The sequence below is a fragment of the Haliotis asinina genome, chromosome 9 (assembly GCF_037392515.1).
Source record: "Haliotis asinina isolate JCU_RB_2024 chromosome 9, JCU_Hal_asi_v2, whole genome shotgun sequence".
Classification (NCBI taxonomy): Eukaryota; Metazoa; Mollusca; class Gastropoda; order Lepetellida; family Haliotidae; genus Haliotis; species Haliotis asinina.
The window spans coordinates 8,468,272-8,486,562 of NC_090288.1; the positions used below are offsets into that span (position 1 = coordinate 8,468,272).

An 18,291-nucleotide genomic window follows, 5' to 3' on the forward strand; every position below is an offset into this window, starting at 1 on the left:
AAGGAAAAACGTTTAAACTGGTGTCGGGCTCATGAAAATCAAGATTGGGATAATGTTTTCTTTTCGGATGAAAGTTCTGTTTGGCTTTTCCCTAATTGCGTGAAAATTTGGACCAAAGATACTGTCAAACCTATCTACCAGCGACCAAAACATAGCCCGAAGTTTCACATGTGGGGTGGCATATCGGCTCGCGGAGTGACGCCATTGTGTGTTTTCACGGGAAACTTGACAAAAGAAAGATACGCTGACATTCTAAATGGTCACCTTCTTCCGACAGCACAAACATTGTATGAAGATGATTGGATTTTCCAGCATGATAATGACCCAAAACACACTGCTCGCTACACAAAACAGTGGTTGTCGGGCGAAAATGTTCAAGTTTTAGACTGGCCCAGTTACAGACCAGACCTAAACTAAATTGAGAATGTGTGGGGAGTCATGAAGGACAGAATAAACCAAAAGGGACTGAGAAATATTGAAGATATGAAGGCCGAGGTGGTCCAATATTGGGATACCCTGTCACACGATTACCTACAAACTTTGATGGGTAGTGTGCCTAGGCGTATTCAGGCATGCATTGCTGAGCGAGGAGGTCTAACAAAGTACTAAAACAAGACTGAGACTGTAAAAGGATGATGTTTTAACATGTTTATGTAAGTAAAACGCCAGAAGTTAATAAACGTAATGAGTTACATGACGCAACATGGTTCTCAATAATTTCTGGGAATACTATATATACCATCATTACCTCCCACAGCTACTTACCATTCTACAAAACAATTTTCCCTTCCATTTTTACTTTTCTTTCTATTCACCATTGCTGTCAGCCATGCTTATTAACATATTCCAGGCACAGCCAAAAGAATCAGAAACAATGACTGTTGTAATGTCCTTAATATTCAGCTCCACTAGCAATGAGGTTTGAGAGGAAGAAAATTGCCAAACTTGATTCAAAGAATGGTAACATGCCATGTGATACGTTTGCAAAAATCTCCAGTTCTGTTCATCTGAAGAGGGAATCATGGTGCAAGCGCTACCAATGAAACAGGGGGCCAAATTCAGGCACATACCTAACCTCTTCACTTATATTCTTCTCAGTAGGAAGTAATATATAGTACTCAACACTTGTCTTCAGCAATAACCTGATACCAGAAACAGAAGTATTCTGTTTTTAACTGTACCATCAAATATGGGCAAGATCTCTATCCTCTCCCCGATGTCGACGATGATGCCAGACGTGGCGTTGTAGGAGTAGAGGGAGAGAAGTGACTGTTGAACCATGCACACTCCTGCCACCTGGTGGCGTGACATCAACAGTTCCATCAAGCTCTTCCGCAGATTGTCTCCGAGACTCTGTGGGGTGCTGATCATCACCTGTAAACATGTCAGCCAGTAAGTTGGTGAATGGGTGGATGGATGGATGGATGGATGGATGGATGGTTGCATGTATGGTTGGAGAGGTGGGAGGATGGGTAGATGCAAGGGTAGATGGGTGGATAGTTTTGTAAGCAAGTGCTATCAATGTGGCTAGTTTAGTGGGCATCAGTTCCACTTTAAAGGCACTCCATCCAGCATCCAGCCAGCCATACTGAAATCATATTTTAGAAACTCGATGTCATCACTGATGGTTAAAAAAGCATGTCATGTTTCTGAAAACAAACAGGTCTTGTCTTTCTGCTAGACGAGATAAAAAGGGAATAATCACTGTGTGTAGGGATAATAAAATGATAGTGTATGCTACTGACACTGATGAAAATCAAATATTCATAGTCTCAGGAAAACATAATATAAATTATATTTCCTGCACATCTGTTTGGGCAGGTTACATTGTCTTTTTCACTTCAAGTATCATGTAAAAATACAAACATCACATATCACACTGGGTGATAACACAATTTGATCATGAACATAAATGTTGTGTTTTCTGACTTAATTAGAGCCTAAATGTTTAATTATTCATCAGAAATGCCCTGAAAAATTATTCCTCAAAGGAATAAAACATGATCTAATTGAGAAATTACATTTCATTGAAGGTCAGTATGACCTTTGATAAAATAGGTTTTGAAATCTTTTGACCTCATCTCCAAAGTGATCTAGCTTTGTCTAGTGTCAGTGTTTGTTCAGGTTCTGGAATTCTTCATGCTAAGATGCTTTGTGCCAAAAAGTCCTGATATTTTTAACATGTGTTTTATTCAGGATTACACTTTCAGCTACTTGTGGAAGTAAAATGCTTGCTGAGCCCTTGCTTTAAGGGAATAGTGGACTTGAAGATGAGACCTTGCCAAAATAATTGGCTCAATACAGAATGAATTTATGGTTATTCCTACTACTGTTAAGAAGCCTTACCATATACTGTGAGGGGTTGACGCCAAGGTCTCTAAAGATCTTATCAAACACAGCCGGCATCTGTTTGCTGTCGATGTTAAACTGAAAAAATAATAAAAATCTTATTCCACAATAAAAAAAAATTTAAATCTTACTTTTCATAATTTTACATGATTACATAAATTACCTTTACAACATTAATACCAAATATCAGGTATAATTATCATTATTTACACCCAGTACATGAGAGATTACAAGGATAAACTGTTTAAACCATTCACAGATGAAGCAGATCCTCCAACAAGTGATGAGGCGATACAGCGAGTATTTATACATATTGAGTATAAAACATACAGCATGTATATAAGGCTGAAGCAAGGCATACCACTTCAATGATATGGAAATAGCATGAAACAAATGTGAAATGATATGAGTTTAACTGAAGACCTGAGAATTTAATATTTTGAAAATTAGATTGAACTGACTGATAATAATCTCCGTGCTCCACACAGAAACAACAATGTTTACACGACACTCATGGCAGAATATACACCTGTGTTCATAGAATGGCATTTTGGTCTTTTCAGAGTGCACTGGTGAAGGGGAGTACCTTCAAAACAATATCTGTGGTCAATGTCTGTTTTTGTTCGTTTTTACTCAATCATTCAATTTGGAATTTCTGATACTGGTTTGACATACAAAATGTCGTAACTCTATGGTTTATCATAGGCGTGGAAATGTTAAACTTACGGAACTCTTTGCAGATTGGGAACCTGTGATTTAATTGGCTCAAGAACATATGCATTGAGGCTCAGCTTTCACAAGATTCACAGATGCAGCCTGAATAGGGTTTGTCAGATAGTGGACAAGAAAGATTTTGCCTTAGAGTTGAAGATTGTCTGACTGACTGAGTTTGGTTTAACACTGCTTTTAGCAATATTCCAGCAACATCACAACAAGGGACACCAGAAATGTGCTTCACACACTGTATCCATTTGGGGATTCGAACCTGGGTGTTTGGTGAGACAAGCAAACACTTTCACCACTGAGCAACCCTACCCTCCTGCCCTTGTCAACATGATACTTCATAACACAGGTATATAATATGCCATGAGGTAACCATGGCAACTGCCTGGTCAAGGAGGTGCCAAAGGTGTTCTGGTGTAAAATAATGAGAAGAGTCTTATCATTGCTCCACGACGCTGTGTGCCTGCATGGCATGCAACTTACAGGGAGAATACAGTGATCCTAGAAACAGAACACAGAAACAAACAAGTCAACAACAAGGATACTCAGAAACAAACAGCTACATCACTACACATTGCCTTGTCTTTTATGTCACAACACTTACGAAGCAAGACCATCTTAATTTCCAGTTTAGTTCCATAAAAGTACAATTTCCAAATGTTCTGCTTGATATTTGTTGTTTTTTGACAACTGTTCATTTGTAATATATCCATTTTACATGGATGGCAAAAGGAAATTCTATTTTCACTGGAAAACTAAATATTGCATTTTCTAATGGGGGCTTCAGGGGAGCGATTTGAAATAAAATCGGTGAAAATGTACTGACTGGTGGAAAACTGCCATCCCTTCAGGGGTGGACACAACTTTTCAGAAAGCTCTTGAGAAGGGGTAAGGTGTGTGTGCATACACTTTATTTTCATGAGAGTTTCAGCGATCATTTCATAAACTTTTATAACAAAAGACTGGGGAGCACCCCAACCTCTGGATCTGCCCATATCCTGACTTAATGATTTTAGAAATTAACCTCTAATCAACAATGAACAAGTTTCAAACTTGGTCATGGGCATGTTGACAGGGAGAATTGGAAACAAACGTGGAAATTAATCTGGTCAAACTCTAGTAATATCACAGGGTATCAAATATATCAAGTGATAAAAATTATTATAATGTATCAGTACTTGAAGTGTCCATGCTGTTCATGAACTTGTTCACATACATTATTTCTTTACATGTTCTACAATAAAAGCTAGTTCTTGTACTACAATCTGACTGAAGAAATGCATATAAAATATGAATCAACAAATGTTTATCATAATCTCCAGATAAAATATATCTTTATTCTCTGATTAACAATACATTTTTCTGAACCTGTCCATCAGCTGTTAGTGCAACGTTCCAAATTTAGTGAATTATCACTGTGAGAATTATTTGTGCTTGAAAGCAGAATTTGTGCTTTTCACCTTTTTTCTGTAACTTAAAATTGAAACCAAATTCAGAAATATTATTAAGTGTGTTCAAGACAAGACAATGACCATGTAATACTCAGAGGTAAATCCTGAAATGTTCTTGCATAAGTTTTGTTAGTTGAAACTTCAAAAAAGGTTCCAATCAGGACAAAAAACAGGTCCGTCAAATGGCAACAAGAACCTGTTAAAATTAATTTTTAGTTTTTATTTTAAAACAAACCAATTTTCATTACATATTTTTCAAAAACATTGAATAGTTTTGTTATTCCTGCATATATTCTACTCAGAAGAAGTCAAGAACAGCCAAGGTTTTCACATAACTATTAGCTAATCAACAAGTCATGGAAAATTTGAATGTACCATTTAAGGTTTTACCTCACTAAAAAACAGATGAAAAACCATAGAGAAAATATAAAACCAGAAATCAACTGATCATGCACACGAAACGAAAAATAATAGTTCAACATGAGTTTTTGTGAAATCATGACTTTCAATATGAGCATAATTCTGGAGCTGGTGTTCTCTAAATAACACAAGCTGTGATGAATATGAAGAATGTAATGAGTGAATATTATATATTATATCTGGGTGATATTAGTATATCATGTGACAGATTATTGCATGTATGCAGGCCCCTTTAGTACAGCGGTATTATGGCCAGACAAATAACACAATTACTCAGATATAAGCCCACAGTTAAATATTAAAATATACATCAATGAAAAGCGCATAACAATGACTATCCACAAGAGTAGAGTAGAGTCAAAGTAGGTCATGATTGTAGGTAATTATAACAGGGATGTGTGTTTCACAATGTATCGAGTTGACTGTTTAGCAATATGTCCTTACAAAGCTGACTGTTGCTCATACTATCAATCACTGGTTTGACTGGCTCGGGCATATTGATTTACATGACATAATACAGCTGTTGTGAGAGTTGTCTAAAACAACATTCACACACAAAAGTATTTATTTTCTCCTTTCACGCAGTACCGAAAACTCTCTGGGCTTATATCTGAGATATTTTAGAATCCATTATGAGACGTTAATACATTGTTAGTTCATTAATATTTATGATAAATAACATAACAATTTTTCACAAATAATTCAAAGTTTAATTCTATCTTATACTGTATGTAAAACTGACATCAATTAATAAATCAGTATTTTATTTTTATTCTTCCATTTTAGTCTGGATGTCTCATAACAGCTTACATTTTAAATAGAGAAATAAAATGTACATCAAAAAATAAAAATAGAAAAGAAAATTGAAAGCAATTTGGTGCAAAAAGAAATCCTAACCCTTCACCAGAGCTTTGTGACAATTCACTACAGGAAACCTAGCCCCACCCTGACCCGCCCCCAACACAAGCAAACACTAGCCTACTACATGACCACACCCTCCGTCCTGGTGTACATACTCACCTTGTCAACTTTGTTAGAAGGGCTTATGGGGTGTGAGATGACTGACTGGAGTCGGACATTCGGCTTGTAGGCGTCGCTTCCAACAACCAAGTCATCTGTTGTTTTGTGGACTGCGACAACGCTTGGGAAGAACAACGTGGGCAGGGTTGCTGGGGGAGGAAATACAAAAACTTAATTCCAAGTGAATAATCTAAGGATAATCAAAAAAATCTTCTTGAATTAATAAATATAAAAAATATTCATATTAATTCATGTACAATGTGGGCAATGTTTATTCTTAAAAATATTAGAATGGAAATGTATAATGTGTACACATTCATACACACCACATGCAAATAGTTTAAGAATTACACCTGATATTAACAAATATTAATGATTCAATAGCTCATAAAAATATAAATCTTTTTATGTCCAAGAAATGAGGAATATTTGAAAGTAATTGCACTGATTTATGTAGCCTCAGAAATGGAATGTGAATACATTTTTCTGCAGATCTACCCAAATTTAATTATGCAGCATTAAATAAAACACTGCCATGTTCCCATGACTAAAGGTTCGTACTAGGAAATTTTTATTCCTAACATATATCATTAAGGAACAAAACATACATGGTTAAAAGTACAGATTGTTGTCCGGATTGTGAAACAGATTCATTGCTGCTGTCATTTAAATCTTAAATTTCGAGAACTGTAAGAGTAAATAACATAGAATTATCTCCCTTAGTATGTAAGGCGCACACTCCTGCTGGTGATGTTAGTCAGCTATTGTCAATGCAACATAGCCCAAACAACATACTTTTGCAATTAATTAAATGAATGACATATACACATCATACACTAACCTTTATCACCCAGTATACCAGCTCGTACTGACGTGCTGCCAAGGTCAATGATGACGACTTTCTGTCAAATACAAGGAGACTGAAATGTTATATACATATGAAAATTCATTGTTACATATGTATTGATAAAGGAGCTACACCAACCAGGGCCTAGTTTCACAAAGCACTAAAGTGATCGTAAGTCACTAAGGTAACCGTACAGCAATCTTAAAGAGTGGGAGCTCAGGTTAACCTCGTAAAGGTTGCTACACAAAAGAAGCCCAACATTGTTCTCTACACAATCATTTTGAAATTGATGTATATACGTCCTGCATTTCTGGAGGAACAAAAAACCAGGTGTGCATACCATGTAACCCTGCACAGCATATTTCCACATGGTGTACACAGAAGATTTTACTCTCAAAATGTCATAAATGTAATAACATACTTATGTTAACTCCTAAATAAGTGTACAGCAATGAAGCAACATGTACTGTAACACTAAGTTACAGGAATTGTGTAATTTGCTTTCCGATTATGGATCACATGGATATTCTGCCACACAACATTTTACAATAAAATGAACACTTTAATTTTTTCTATACACAAACATAGAAGATCATTATGGACTAAAATTTAGTATGTTACAAAAATCCTATTGAAAAAAATAAAACTTGATGGATGAACACAACAATATTCAGTTATACACTGATGGAGACAATATCAAGAATAAAGAATCAGGTTATCTCCATGCATAGAAAGTGTGAGTTGGATTTAACACCATTTTGAACAGTACTCCTCTTATTTGACAGCATCAAGGCATCTCCATGCATCAAAGTGCAGTACTAATTAAGGGACAAACACAACACCAAGATGAAACAAGCCAAGCTCATACTGTTTGAATATGATTCTAATGTTCAGAAGTTGGTTAAAATCTCATAATTGGTAATTACAACCAATTAATCATCAAAGATAATTGATTAGCTTCATTTTCATTTATCAAATTTTCCTGGTTGTTGGTTAATGCACAAAAAATAAAAAAGAAACATGGTTCTTTATTAGCAAACAGTACAAAATGCATTACATTTCACATCTTTCAAGTGTGACTAGCAAGTTAGGAACATAAATGTTCTGAAGTCTTTAATATAGCTTCCATAATGACTTGGAACAAGCTTGTAGTGCTTATGAAACGTAACATACAAAATAATATAACAAAATAATATAATGATAACATAACAAAATAATACACAAAATAACCTTGTGAAAGATATCGCTAATGCAAAAAAATGTTCCAAAATTGTTCCTGAGTTCAATTATGAGAAAACATAAATGATTACTTGATCAGTTTGTCCTTGTGACCAATCTTTGATGATTTTAATTTATCGGATCACCACTACATAATACACACAAATCTTGTTTCTTTTCCAGGCTATGATCACTCACACTTTGAAGACATAAAGTCTTTCAAGCTAAACTACTGAATTCATGTTCTTTTCAAGTAGTCAATCTTACATTATGGTCTGTTAAGCATCTGTAAAACTTCTTAAAGCAAATGCAGTGGAATACCTTACAAACACGCACAATAAATTCCATACAAGATGTCACAACTAAACATCGATCCTAGAGAGTGTTAGACTCACATGCACTAAGAGAAACGAATAAAGGAGCACAGGAAATTTCAAGTGTTCCTTTAATATTTTCCAGTTTTCATCACCAGTTTGGAAAAAAGCTTTGGTGATCAAATTTGAAAATAACAAAGGAACGCTTGAATTTTCCTGTGATGCTTTATTTATTTCCCTCAGTATATATCTGCACACATTCCGACCATAAGAAAAATGTTGGCAGTGTATTAGTTTCAAGGCATAAACCCATCAGTGTAGTCAAACTATTTTTTCTTTTAATGCTACTCAGTTTTAACAATATGAATCAAAATGTTAATGCAGACCAATGAACAGACATCTATTTTCTTTGATCATTCAAAGCTCTGATTGTCTCAAATGCACTCTATGTTGGTTCCATGTATTTCGAATTTCATTTCATTATTTAATTTCCAAGCTTGTGAACACACTCAAGCAATACTGGCTCACATGCATATCACCATGATAAGTCAATAGCAAGCCCACGATGCCAGCAGGCTGATAGTGACAAAATGATTACCCTCAACCCAAGACAACAGTAAAGTGAGTGCTATATATGGGGGGGCCACCTTCTGGGGATGGGGGTTCGCTCTCAGGGCGGGGCGAATGTAGTTGGCTTTAGTATTGTCTGCAGTCTGAGATTCCAACGCCAGCTTCCACTGTCCGTGTTCCCGCTCTGTTGGGCACCGCACCATCAGGAACTTGCCCCTCTGCACCAACAAAACATATATATAACCATCTTAACATCTGTCAGGAACATTCTACTGTTGGTTTATTCAAATCTATAAATGCAGTTTAGTAATATGTTTATTTAATATCCTTATGAAAAAAGGGGAGCAATAAAATGCAATAATTAAAAAATTGAGACTGACAAAATCACAATCTGCTATCTTTGAATAAGTGAAATAATCTGTATACTTTAAAACTGTATCAATTATTCTCGACATAATACAAATACAATGTTGAAGGACTATCTAACCTTTCATCATCAAACAACAAAAACAGCATGTTGAACATTTTGAACTCAGTGGGTTGTTTATGTTTTTCAGTGAAAATAACCATTTGTCTTGCTTTTAATCTTCAGTAAAGCTAACACTATTCAACACTATTAAAAACGATCAGTCTGACGTCTTTCAGTGTCATTATTTAGGATAAACTGTTTTATTGATAACATTTTTCACACAATAATTATTTCAAACTAAGGAAGCACTTATAAAAATAGTAAGAAAATGTACAACATTGATACAACCAAGTGCAAACAAACTACTTAACAGAATTTAGGACCTAAATATTTTGTGCAAAGGACTATCCTTAAATGGTCTTTTATATCAAAAGTAACACTGACTCCATCATCGATCCCGAGGATTCTGTTGCTCATGTCATCAATCCGTCCCCCCATCAGCTGCACAGTGTCACTAGGCTTGTCCCGGTTGCTGGACTGTGGGAAACAATATGATACAGGTAACAGGCAGGCCGGTTGTATACTCCCAGGGGAGCTGAGAATGCAGATCAAGGTCCATGGATGTGTTAACCTCAGGAAGTAAAGTCTAACTATGTTCTGTACAAGCTATGTACACGAGCTATGTACACGAGGGTGTGGAGTTGGTGCTATACATAAATACAGGTGTCTTCATAACACTGGGGCTCCAGACACGAGTTACGGCGGGATGACTATCATGATCATTATTATTACTGAAAGTCAATGCCTATAAACAAGTGATTTTTTAAGAAGAAACTCAATTTACACATTTAATTTACAAATTTGACCATGCACTGAAACATGACTTCCATCACTTAATGAGAAATGTTAAAACTGTTCGGAGAATGGTGCAGTAATATATACTTAAACTTTCCTTGATGCAAACATGAATGTACAACAAGTTCAGAGAACACTACCAGCATCTGTCGATGTCATCCTACCTCATAGTAGTATAGCCATCCATCCACAGCCTTGAAGAACCTCCTCTTCCAGGTCTTCAGCAACGTCGACTTCTTCTTGTTCATTGGCAACTTCTCCATGTATCCCTCCATAGCAATGAACTGGTGAGAGATGTCCTCGGCATTCTGCCGTACAAAAAAAAATGTAAACATTCAGCAATCTTGGGAGGAGTTGTACATTTATCGGCACTAGAAATAAGACCTATCCCCTTTAACCGAAATATTATGTAGAGAAATTTAGATTATCTCCCTTTGAACACAGCTATCTGTGAAGTGAGACCGTCCAATATGAGAAGATCCACTTTCTGTTAAAATAACCAATTTCATCTGTCAACATGAAAAAATGCATTCACGTCAAAATATCTGGTAAAAGTAATGAAAATGTAAGTATGAATATCACCATAAAAAATCAAAGAGTATAAAACACTGGAACATTATTAATATCTCTTGAAACCAAATAAAACATAAACTAACATCACCATTATACTTTGAAAGAGCTGGAGGCATATCATGCCTTTAAAATTTACACTTATACTACAACTTCAGATAATAATCATAATCAAAATGTTATAATTAAGACTTGACACTGTAAGAGTGCAGGAGTTCTGTTTTAAGCCACCTTCAGTAATATCCCAGCAACTGAACCAGGGTTTCAGACAAATCTTTTAACTACTAGGTAAGACTGATGCTCCTGGTCTACTCACATCTTCCATTAGTCGCACAGTATACATGTCCTTCAGTACTGCGCTCTGTGAACAGACAGATCACAGTGAGTAAACATCTGTACAAACACAGGCAACATGGAGAAATTTGGTGCATAGAGTGAAACATACTTTTCAAGATAGTAGACAAAAAATCAGAGTAGTGACAGCTGATCAATACTGACATTGGGTATCTCACTCACATTGATCAAATAATACATGCTTTGAATGGCAATTCATATTGATATGTTATCAATATTATTTAAAGACACATTCATTTTTGGCTTTCACGACAGAGCACATAAACATTCAATAATACATGCGTCAAGCTACTCATATGTCCAATTCGCTATATTAAGCCATGTAACATTTAGCTGCCCCAGACAAAATTCAAGAACAACCTGTTCATTATCTCAAACAGATCTATGGGAGGACTGAAAGTTTACAAGACATCAATATTTTTAAAGGGTAACATGCAACCAAAATATCAAAAATAATTAAAACACAGTTATCATTTATTCATGTTACATAAAATGCATTTCTGATAAAGAAAAACATATAAACAAGATCCTAAGCGTATAAGCGTATAAGCGTATAGGTATCTAACCGGGTCCCAGTTGCGGAAATTGATCCGAGGAGTGACCTCATCATCATCGTGGTCTTCCTGCCTAACCTTGGTGCCGGGGTCTGTGGGGGTTGGCACAACTGGGGGACCTGAAACATCAATGAGTTTGTCAGTTCATGAAATTCAGGTGTTTCTATAACTGCTGCATCTAGCAATATTCCAGCAACATTTCAATAATGACATCAGGACCAGACAATCCACTGATTGATATCCTGTTGGGGTACAATGACATACAATCCATCCAGTCACCAACAATCACCACCCTACGTTATGCTGGATTCATGATACCATGTTATTGCAAGGGATCTATTTCAACCCAGAGCCCGAGTTTCTTCAACCATGACCTCGTCCTCCCAAGGTCCACATGTTGCTCTAGTTTTCATGTTAATAATTTTCATTTGAGACAAAAAGACACAATTAGAGAATAAATTGAACACAAAATAAAAATCCCTGGTGCATTGAATTTTCACGCCATCTTTTACTGATCAGAATTAAGATCATTCCAGAACAGTTTCTTTAACTTGCAAAATGATAACTGATCACATTACTTCCCATTAAATTGTTGGAGAGGTTGTAAACTGTTGTGTCATCATTTCCTTTCTTTTCTCATATATATTACTTGGAATTCATACTTAATGAGACCAATGAAGATCTAGGATACAAATGTTCTTCAGTAAACCATGCTTGTCTGAAGAGGTGACTAGTGGGACTGGGTGGTCAGACTCACTGGCTTGTTTGATATGTGTCACGGGTTCCCAATTACTTAAAAATCCTTTCATGACTTCCTGCTATCCTACACAAATTCGTTCTACACAACACAATGATGGTAACTTCTACCTCCATTTAGTATTATGTACTTTGAGACACCATAAGGAATACTAGAGATTTACAGGATATGAATCCCTGTGTCGTATACGCATAAAAATTGACAGTGGAAGCAACAAAATTTATTAGCACATCCACAGGGATGCAGGAAAAGTCCAAATACGCTTTGTAAAAATTCCACTTGAATAACAAAGTTATCACTACGTTTGCTACAAGCTGGGTTATGATATCATTTGCAATTTAATTACTGTAATAATTTATGAGATGATCATGATACACAATACAATAACTGTATTAATAATGATATTTAGGTGTCTGAAGCCCACATTTTGTTGTGCAGGACAGCTGAAAATTAAAAGCATGAGTCCCAGGGACACTCAAATACAGGACTCAAGGTAAATCCCTAGGAATACTATTTCAGCCTACCCAGTTGTGTGCTCATATCACAACAGGTGTTGTTACCTGGTGCCTGTGTGAGTTCTCTCCCATTGTTCAGGTTCTGGGAGTCAGGCTTGGATTTCCTTGCTGGTTTTTCAGGTGGCCCTTGAGATCCTCCACTCTTGATGACCACAGGTGTAGGTGCGGAAGAGGCATCACCTTTGTTGGGAACACCTGAGACATACAAGAGTACAACTTACAAAACCTTGTGATGAATGAGTATGATTTTAGTCCACTATTCCAGCAATATCACATGGGACACCTGAAATGAGCTGTACTGTATATATGCTGACATCACAGTCTATAATTTGTGTGCATGTCAGCAGCACTGTTTAAATGGCATAGAATTCCAAATGAAACAACCAGGGTATGTACTCCTATGTCCTTTTTGAAAATGTTCCAACATTTATTTTCTAAAAACTATTTTTGAATTTTCAGTCTGGATTCCAAGGTTTCCTGACACAAGAGATCTGTATTGTATGGGGAATGTTAGCTCATGCACCTAATTTGGAATATTCCTTTGCAGGACAATCTAGTGGGTGAGTGAGTGAGGTAAAATGGCGTTTATGGTCACGTTCATGATAACTGACTTACATAGTGACATACATGGATATGTGCGTCTGCCTGTACATTAGGGCCCTGACAGTTCAATTCTTCAACCTGGGTACCCCTCCCCTCATTGCCCTACCCTACCCTACCTGGATACCCAATACATTAATTCCTGACATCAAATTTGAAAGAAATGGCCATATATTCTCCAGCTCATAAGGTAAAATTTCAAATTTTCAATTTCTTCATCATGTACTATTTTCAAAACAGGTGTCTAAATCTTCAAAGATATTACAACCTTTTAGTCATGAAAGAATAACATACTCCATTGTTTAATCTGTTAGATACATGATCATAACAGGTGGGTACTGATCATTGACGGGTGGGTACCCAGGTCGTACTTTTTACCCACCCATCCCAAGTATCTGGATTAGCCATCCCTGCCCTACTGTACTTGTTTGGGTTCCATGCTAGCCCACTGAGATACATGGCACTGTTTGTTCTGAGCGCCCCACACAGACACACGACATGAACTCCATGCCAAGCAGTCCTCGTCTCATCCCCTTAAAGCCAACTGGCCACCCTGTGATAACAAGTACCATGTTTTACTGTGTTTTAATATGACATGATTGATTGAACCATAAACCTCCAGCTATCCAGGCGGACACTTGACAACTATCCATAATCCATCAAATCTAGGATTTCTCAGCTGAAGCTTATAACATGTAAATCAATTCATCAATTGGTCAAAAGATTTGCCCCCAAAGCACAGGGTATGTTGTCAAGAAACAAAACATTCCCAAACCATGAATTTACTGTTTTGAGAGGAGGATCAGAATAGTTGTGAAAACTGTTCATTTTCTAGTACATTTCATGTAAATGTAGTGAGTTAGTGAGTTAGTGAGTGAGTGAGTGAGTGAGAGTAAGTGAGTGCTTTACTGCAGTAACACTTATATATTTCACTTGAAGCATGACCTACACATCTACCATTGTTTGCAAAAATCAGTTAAGATATATATATCAACGAACAATACAAACGTTCTTTCATACCATTATTCATCCTGTAGAACTATTTAGCTTAATTTGAGATTTGAGCGAGCGAGTGAGCGAGCATGATATTACGCTGCCTTAAGCAATATTCCAGCAATATCATGGTGGGGGACACCAGAAATGGGCTTGATGCATTGTACCCATGATGGAAATCTGACCAAGCTCTTCAGTGTGACGAGTAAAGACTTTAACCACTAGGATACCCCATCGCCCCATTTAAGATTTGAAGACCAATAAACAAATTAAAGAAAATGAAAGAAGCGTATCTGTTAACTAAATCATCACTGCTCTGACTCTACATCACCTCATAATTTTAACTGCAAATGGTCTCATGCTAATTACTACCAGTGCTATCACATTCATAAACCTGTTAAAACAATAACATATAACCAGCCTCCGGGCGACAATATACACGCCCTGCATCATCAACCACTACAGGATGATGACTCAACACAAAGACACGACACCTCCACCATTAATCATTAATCTCATGTCAATCAGTCAATATCTAATTATCGGTCAACAAGCTCGAACAATATTCAGGCCAATATTTCTCTAATCCCTATCGATTCCATGTAGCATATCTGTGTATTACACGAGCATGTCCCGGTATTTACAATCCAGCCCGTCCTCTGAACCGAACCAACAACAGCGCATTTACAAGCAGGTATTGATCTCATTGGTCAATAACAACACACTCTGCGAGCATCCTCAAAAATGTGCGTGTTGCTGATGGAGACTAAGAATGGAGGAAGTTTGTGTTGGCTAACTGGCTAACTGATATGGAATTAAGAATCCAGGAAATACGTCTGACAATCAATGATCCTGTGCTGCTGCATAATCCAACCTCATCTCATGTTACTCTGTCGGACATTGATGCCTGCCAGATACTTAATGTCTCTTGACATCTTGATAATCTGATTCTGCTTGGTATTATGAGAATTAACAATCCGGAAATAGCATTATTCAGAACAAAGGAAACCCCAAATCTCCATTTCAGTGTCGCAGACAGCAACAACCATGAGCCTTAATGATCACTTTCCCATTGTTTTTTCTCTGTTTCTCTGATTTCCTGTAGATTATGATGTTGTATCGTTGCCAACAGACTGTCGTTAACTGCCGCGTGCTATAGTTTGGTAAGATTGGTCTATGTCCTTTCAGACATATGAAGACACATGAGAAACATCTCAACTTGAAAGTATCATCTAGAAATATGTGCCTTTAATACACTCTCAACTTCATTTTCAGGGCTATTTTAGGATCAAGAGTCATATATACTACTCAAAAAAGATAGAGAGCTATAGGCATACAAAAAGAGGATATGTTCTCATTTTCATTGAACATGACATAAATGTTAGGCCATTCTCAGTATTTAAGATGTCTGAAAACTTCTGTGCCATTAACATTAGACAGTGGAATACATTCCATGTACAAAGTGTCACATGATCACTTAGTAACCAGAATTCTTCACTTAGTAACTCATTTTTACGTGTGTGCTGAAGAGGAGCAGTTCCAAATTTTATTGTTCATAAAATTCAGTGTTTCATCACTCCCTAATGTAAAACATGAGGAAAATGTTGATAGTTGTGTAGGCTAGATTACTGTTTGTTTAATCCCTATTCCTTTGTCGTATGGTCGCCCTAGTTTACGTCATAGTTAGACTTGGCGCCTTGTAATGACACATTTCCCCAAATCACTGACAGCTTCACAGATCGAAAGCAAATACTTCACAGAACACTACTTTTTGTGGTTAGCTGTGGACATTTCTTTGCTGATTTCTCCGAGCTATTATTAGAAGCATGCCCTTTATTGATTGCCAGGACTGTTACACAAAGTCTGAAACATAACCACCTAAGGGGCCAGAAGCCAGAAAAAACTTGTGTACGATCGAAGATATTAAGGAGGCTAACAATTGCACCAATGCTACCAGATTCAACTGTCTTCTAAAAACACATGGTGACAAAGGGGAGACAATAGGAGACTAAGAATTCTAAAATGACAAGGTTGAGAATAATCCAAATACAAATAATTGTTAAAGAATTGTTTAATACAAATTTGTTAAAGAGGTGGTATTAACATTGATTTGACTAGTAATTGAGCTTATCGTTATATATCAGTTATTCAGTGTTTCAAACACAAATTTAAAATGAGTAAATGAAGTCTTACATTGCATTTCGCAATATTCCAGCACAAAATACAGCATGAAGAATCCATGCTTGTCCAGGTGCTTACATCATTTTTCAACTTGCAAAATATGACAAATGAATAAATAAATAATACTTGCTATTCTAGCTCAGATTCTATACTCTCCATATTAGAGATGGATTACTGTAGAAACCAGTCTCCAAGCCTGACCACCGAGTCACCGAGTCAGTAGTTACAACTGGAATGGTGGATCTAGTCATGTGCAGACGATCACATGTATGCGGCTTCTGACAAATGTATGTTCTTGTGTGCATTGTCATGTCAGTGTTCTTCGTATCATACAGTTTTCAGTCAACAGTTCATACCATCAACCACCAATTAACCAGAAGTTCATACCGTCATTCATCAATTGGTCTCAGGATCATGGAATAAATGAACAGCTGTCCTGTGGAATGACAATATGATTTGTTGATGCTGCCAACATGATTCTGCGATCACTCACCGAGTAAAAGTGGATGAGTATGGTTGTAAGCTGGTGTTCGCAATATTCCAGCAATGCTACAGCAAACACATGTTGTAAACATAGGAAATCAAACCTGTCCAAGGAGTAGGAGTGAACACCTTAACCACTAGACTACCCACGACTTTCATTGATAACAGACATATGTTCTGTGATGACTATGTTTTATTACGCCTTCTGATATGAAATGTATAAAGTGTGTAAATATATGTGCACTGGTCTACAGGATAGTTCAACCACTGAGGTAAACATATTGAAGAGTTGCCAGTGTTCTTCACCACAAGCAGGTAAACAGACTGACATCACTGACACAAACACAAACAGCTGTACACTTAGTCAAAACAGGAACATAACCTACTGGGCTGCTGAAGTTACAGTATGTCTGATTTGGAAGGGTGAGTGAGTGAGGTGGCTTCATTCTCACATTGCACAGTATTTCTGTTCCATTACAACAAAACCAAAATGGCAGGTGAGTAAGTCTTTATGGTTTTATGCCGCATTTAGCAATATTTCTGCAATATAACTGTGGGAGACACCAGAAATAGGCTTCCCAGGTGGTGAATAAATCCTTGGCAGTCTCTCAGACATGACCAGCAGCCATTAGCCTATCCTACCGTCTCTATAATGGCAGATTATTAAAGGTTTACATTTGATGAAACATCGGACGGCATGACTGCTGAAGGATCATTACTGAGATTCTGGGATTCAAACCAAGTTCCTGCAAACAGACCCACTGGGCCAAATTCCAATCGCAGTGAGGAAGATGTCTGCAGACTTCTGTGATGCTTGTATGAGACAGTGCATTAATATGAATATATTTTTCATATTCAGAAGGGCATGGAATGTGTTAAAATAAGACATGGATAATTTGTGAGTTTGTAAATGATGAAACATTTGGCAACTGAATCCTATCAATCTGTCATTCACAATCCTAATGGAAGGGGACCAGTCAGAGGCACTATACATGTTAAAGCGTATATATCTAATTTTGACAATTTTGCACTGACAGTTTACATCTAATCATATCTCAACTCTTCAAACCACAAAATTACAGATCTAATTCAGACATACCTGCTTTCA

The 18,291-nt window shown here is 36.8% G+C and overlaps 1 protein-coding gene across 2 annotated transcripts in view; it reads right to left on the reverse strand.

Moving 5' to 3' along the window:
* Positions 1-18,291, reverse strand: part of LOC137295628 (uncharacterized) — a 46,221-nt gene that overhangs the window by 11,885 nt on the left and 16,045 nt on the right. The window contains exons 2-11 of one of the 2 annotated variants that reach the window (XM_067827079.1): positions 12,972-13,121; positions 11,667-11,773; positions 11,063-11,107; positions 10,341-10,484; positions 9,766-9,858; positions 8,990-9,130; positions 6,805-6,865; positions 5,964-6,112; positions 2,347-2,427; positions 1,182-1,374 (exon numbers count right to left, since the gene is read on the reverse strand). In XM_067827079.1, coding sequence (XP_067683180.1) covers positions 1,182-1,374; positions 2,347-2,427; positions 5,964-6,112; positions 6,805-6,865; positions 8,990-9,130; positions 9,766-9,858; positions 10,341-10,484; positions 11,063-11,107; positions 11,667-11,773; positions 12,972-13,121 — 1,164 coding nt within the window. Of the gene's footprint in view, positions 1-1,181; positions 1,375-2,346; positions 3,574-5,963; positions 6,113-6,804; positions 6,866-8,989; positions 9,131-9,765; positions 9,859-10,340; positions 10,485-11,062; positions 11,108-11,666; positions 11,774-12,971; positions 13,122-18,291 lie in introns of those variants that run through there. The other variant, XM_067827080.1, reaches the window with a different exon arrangement.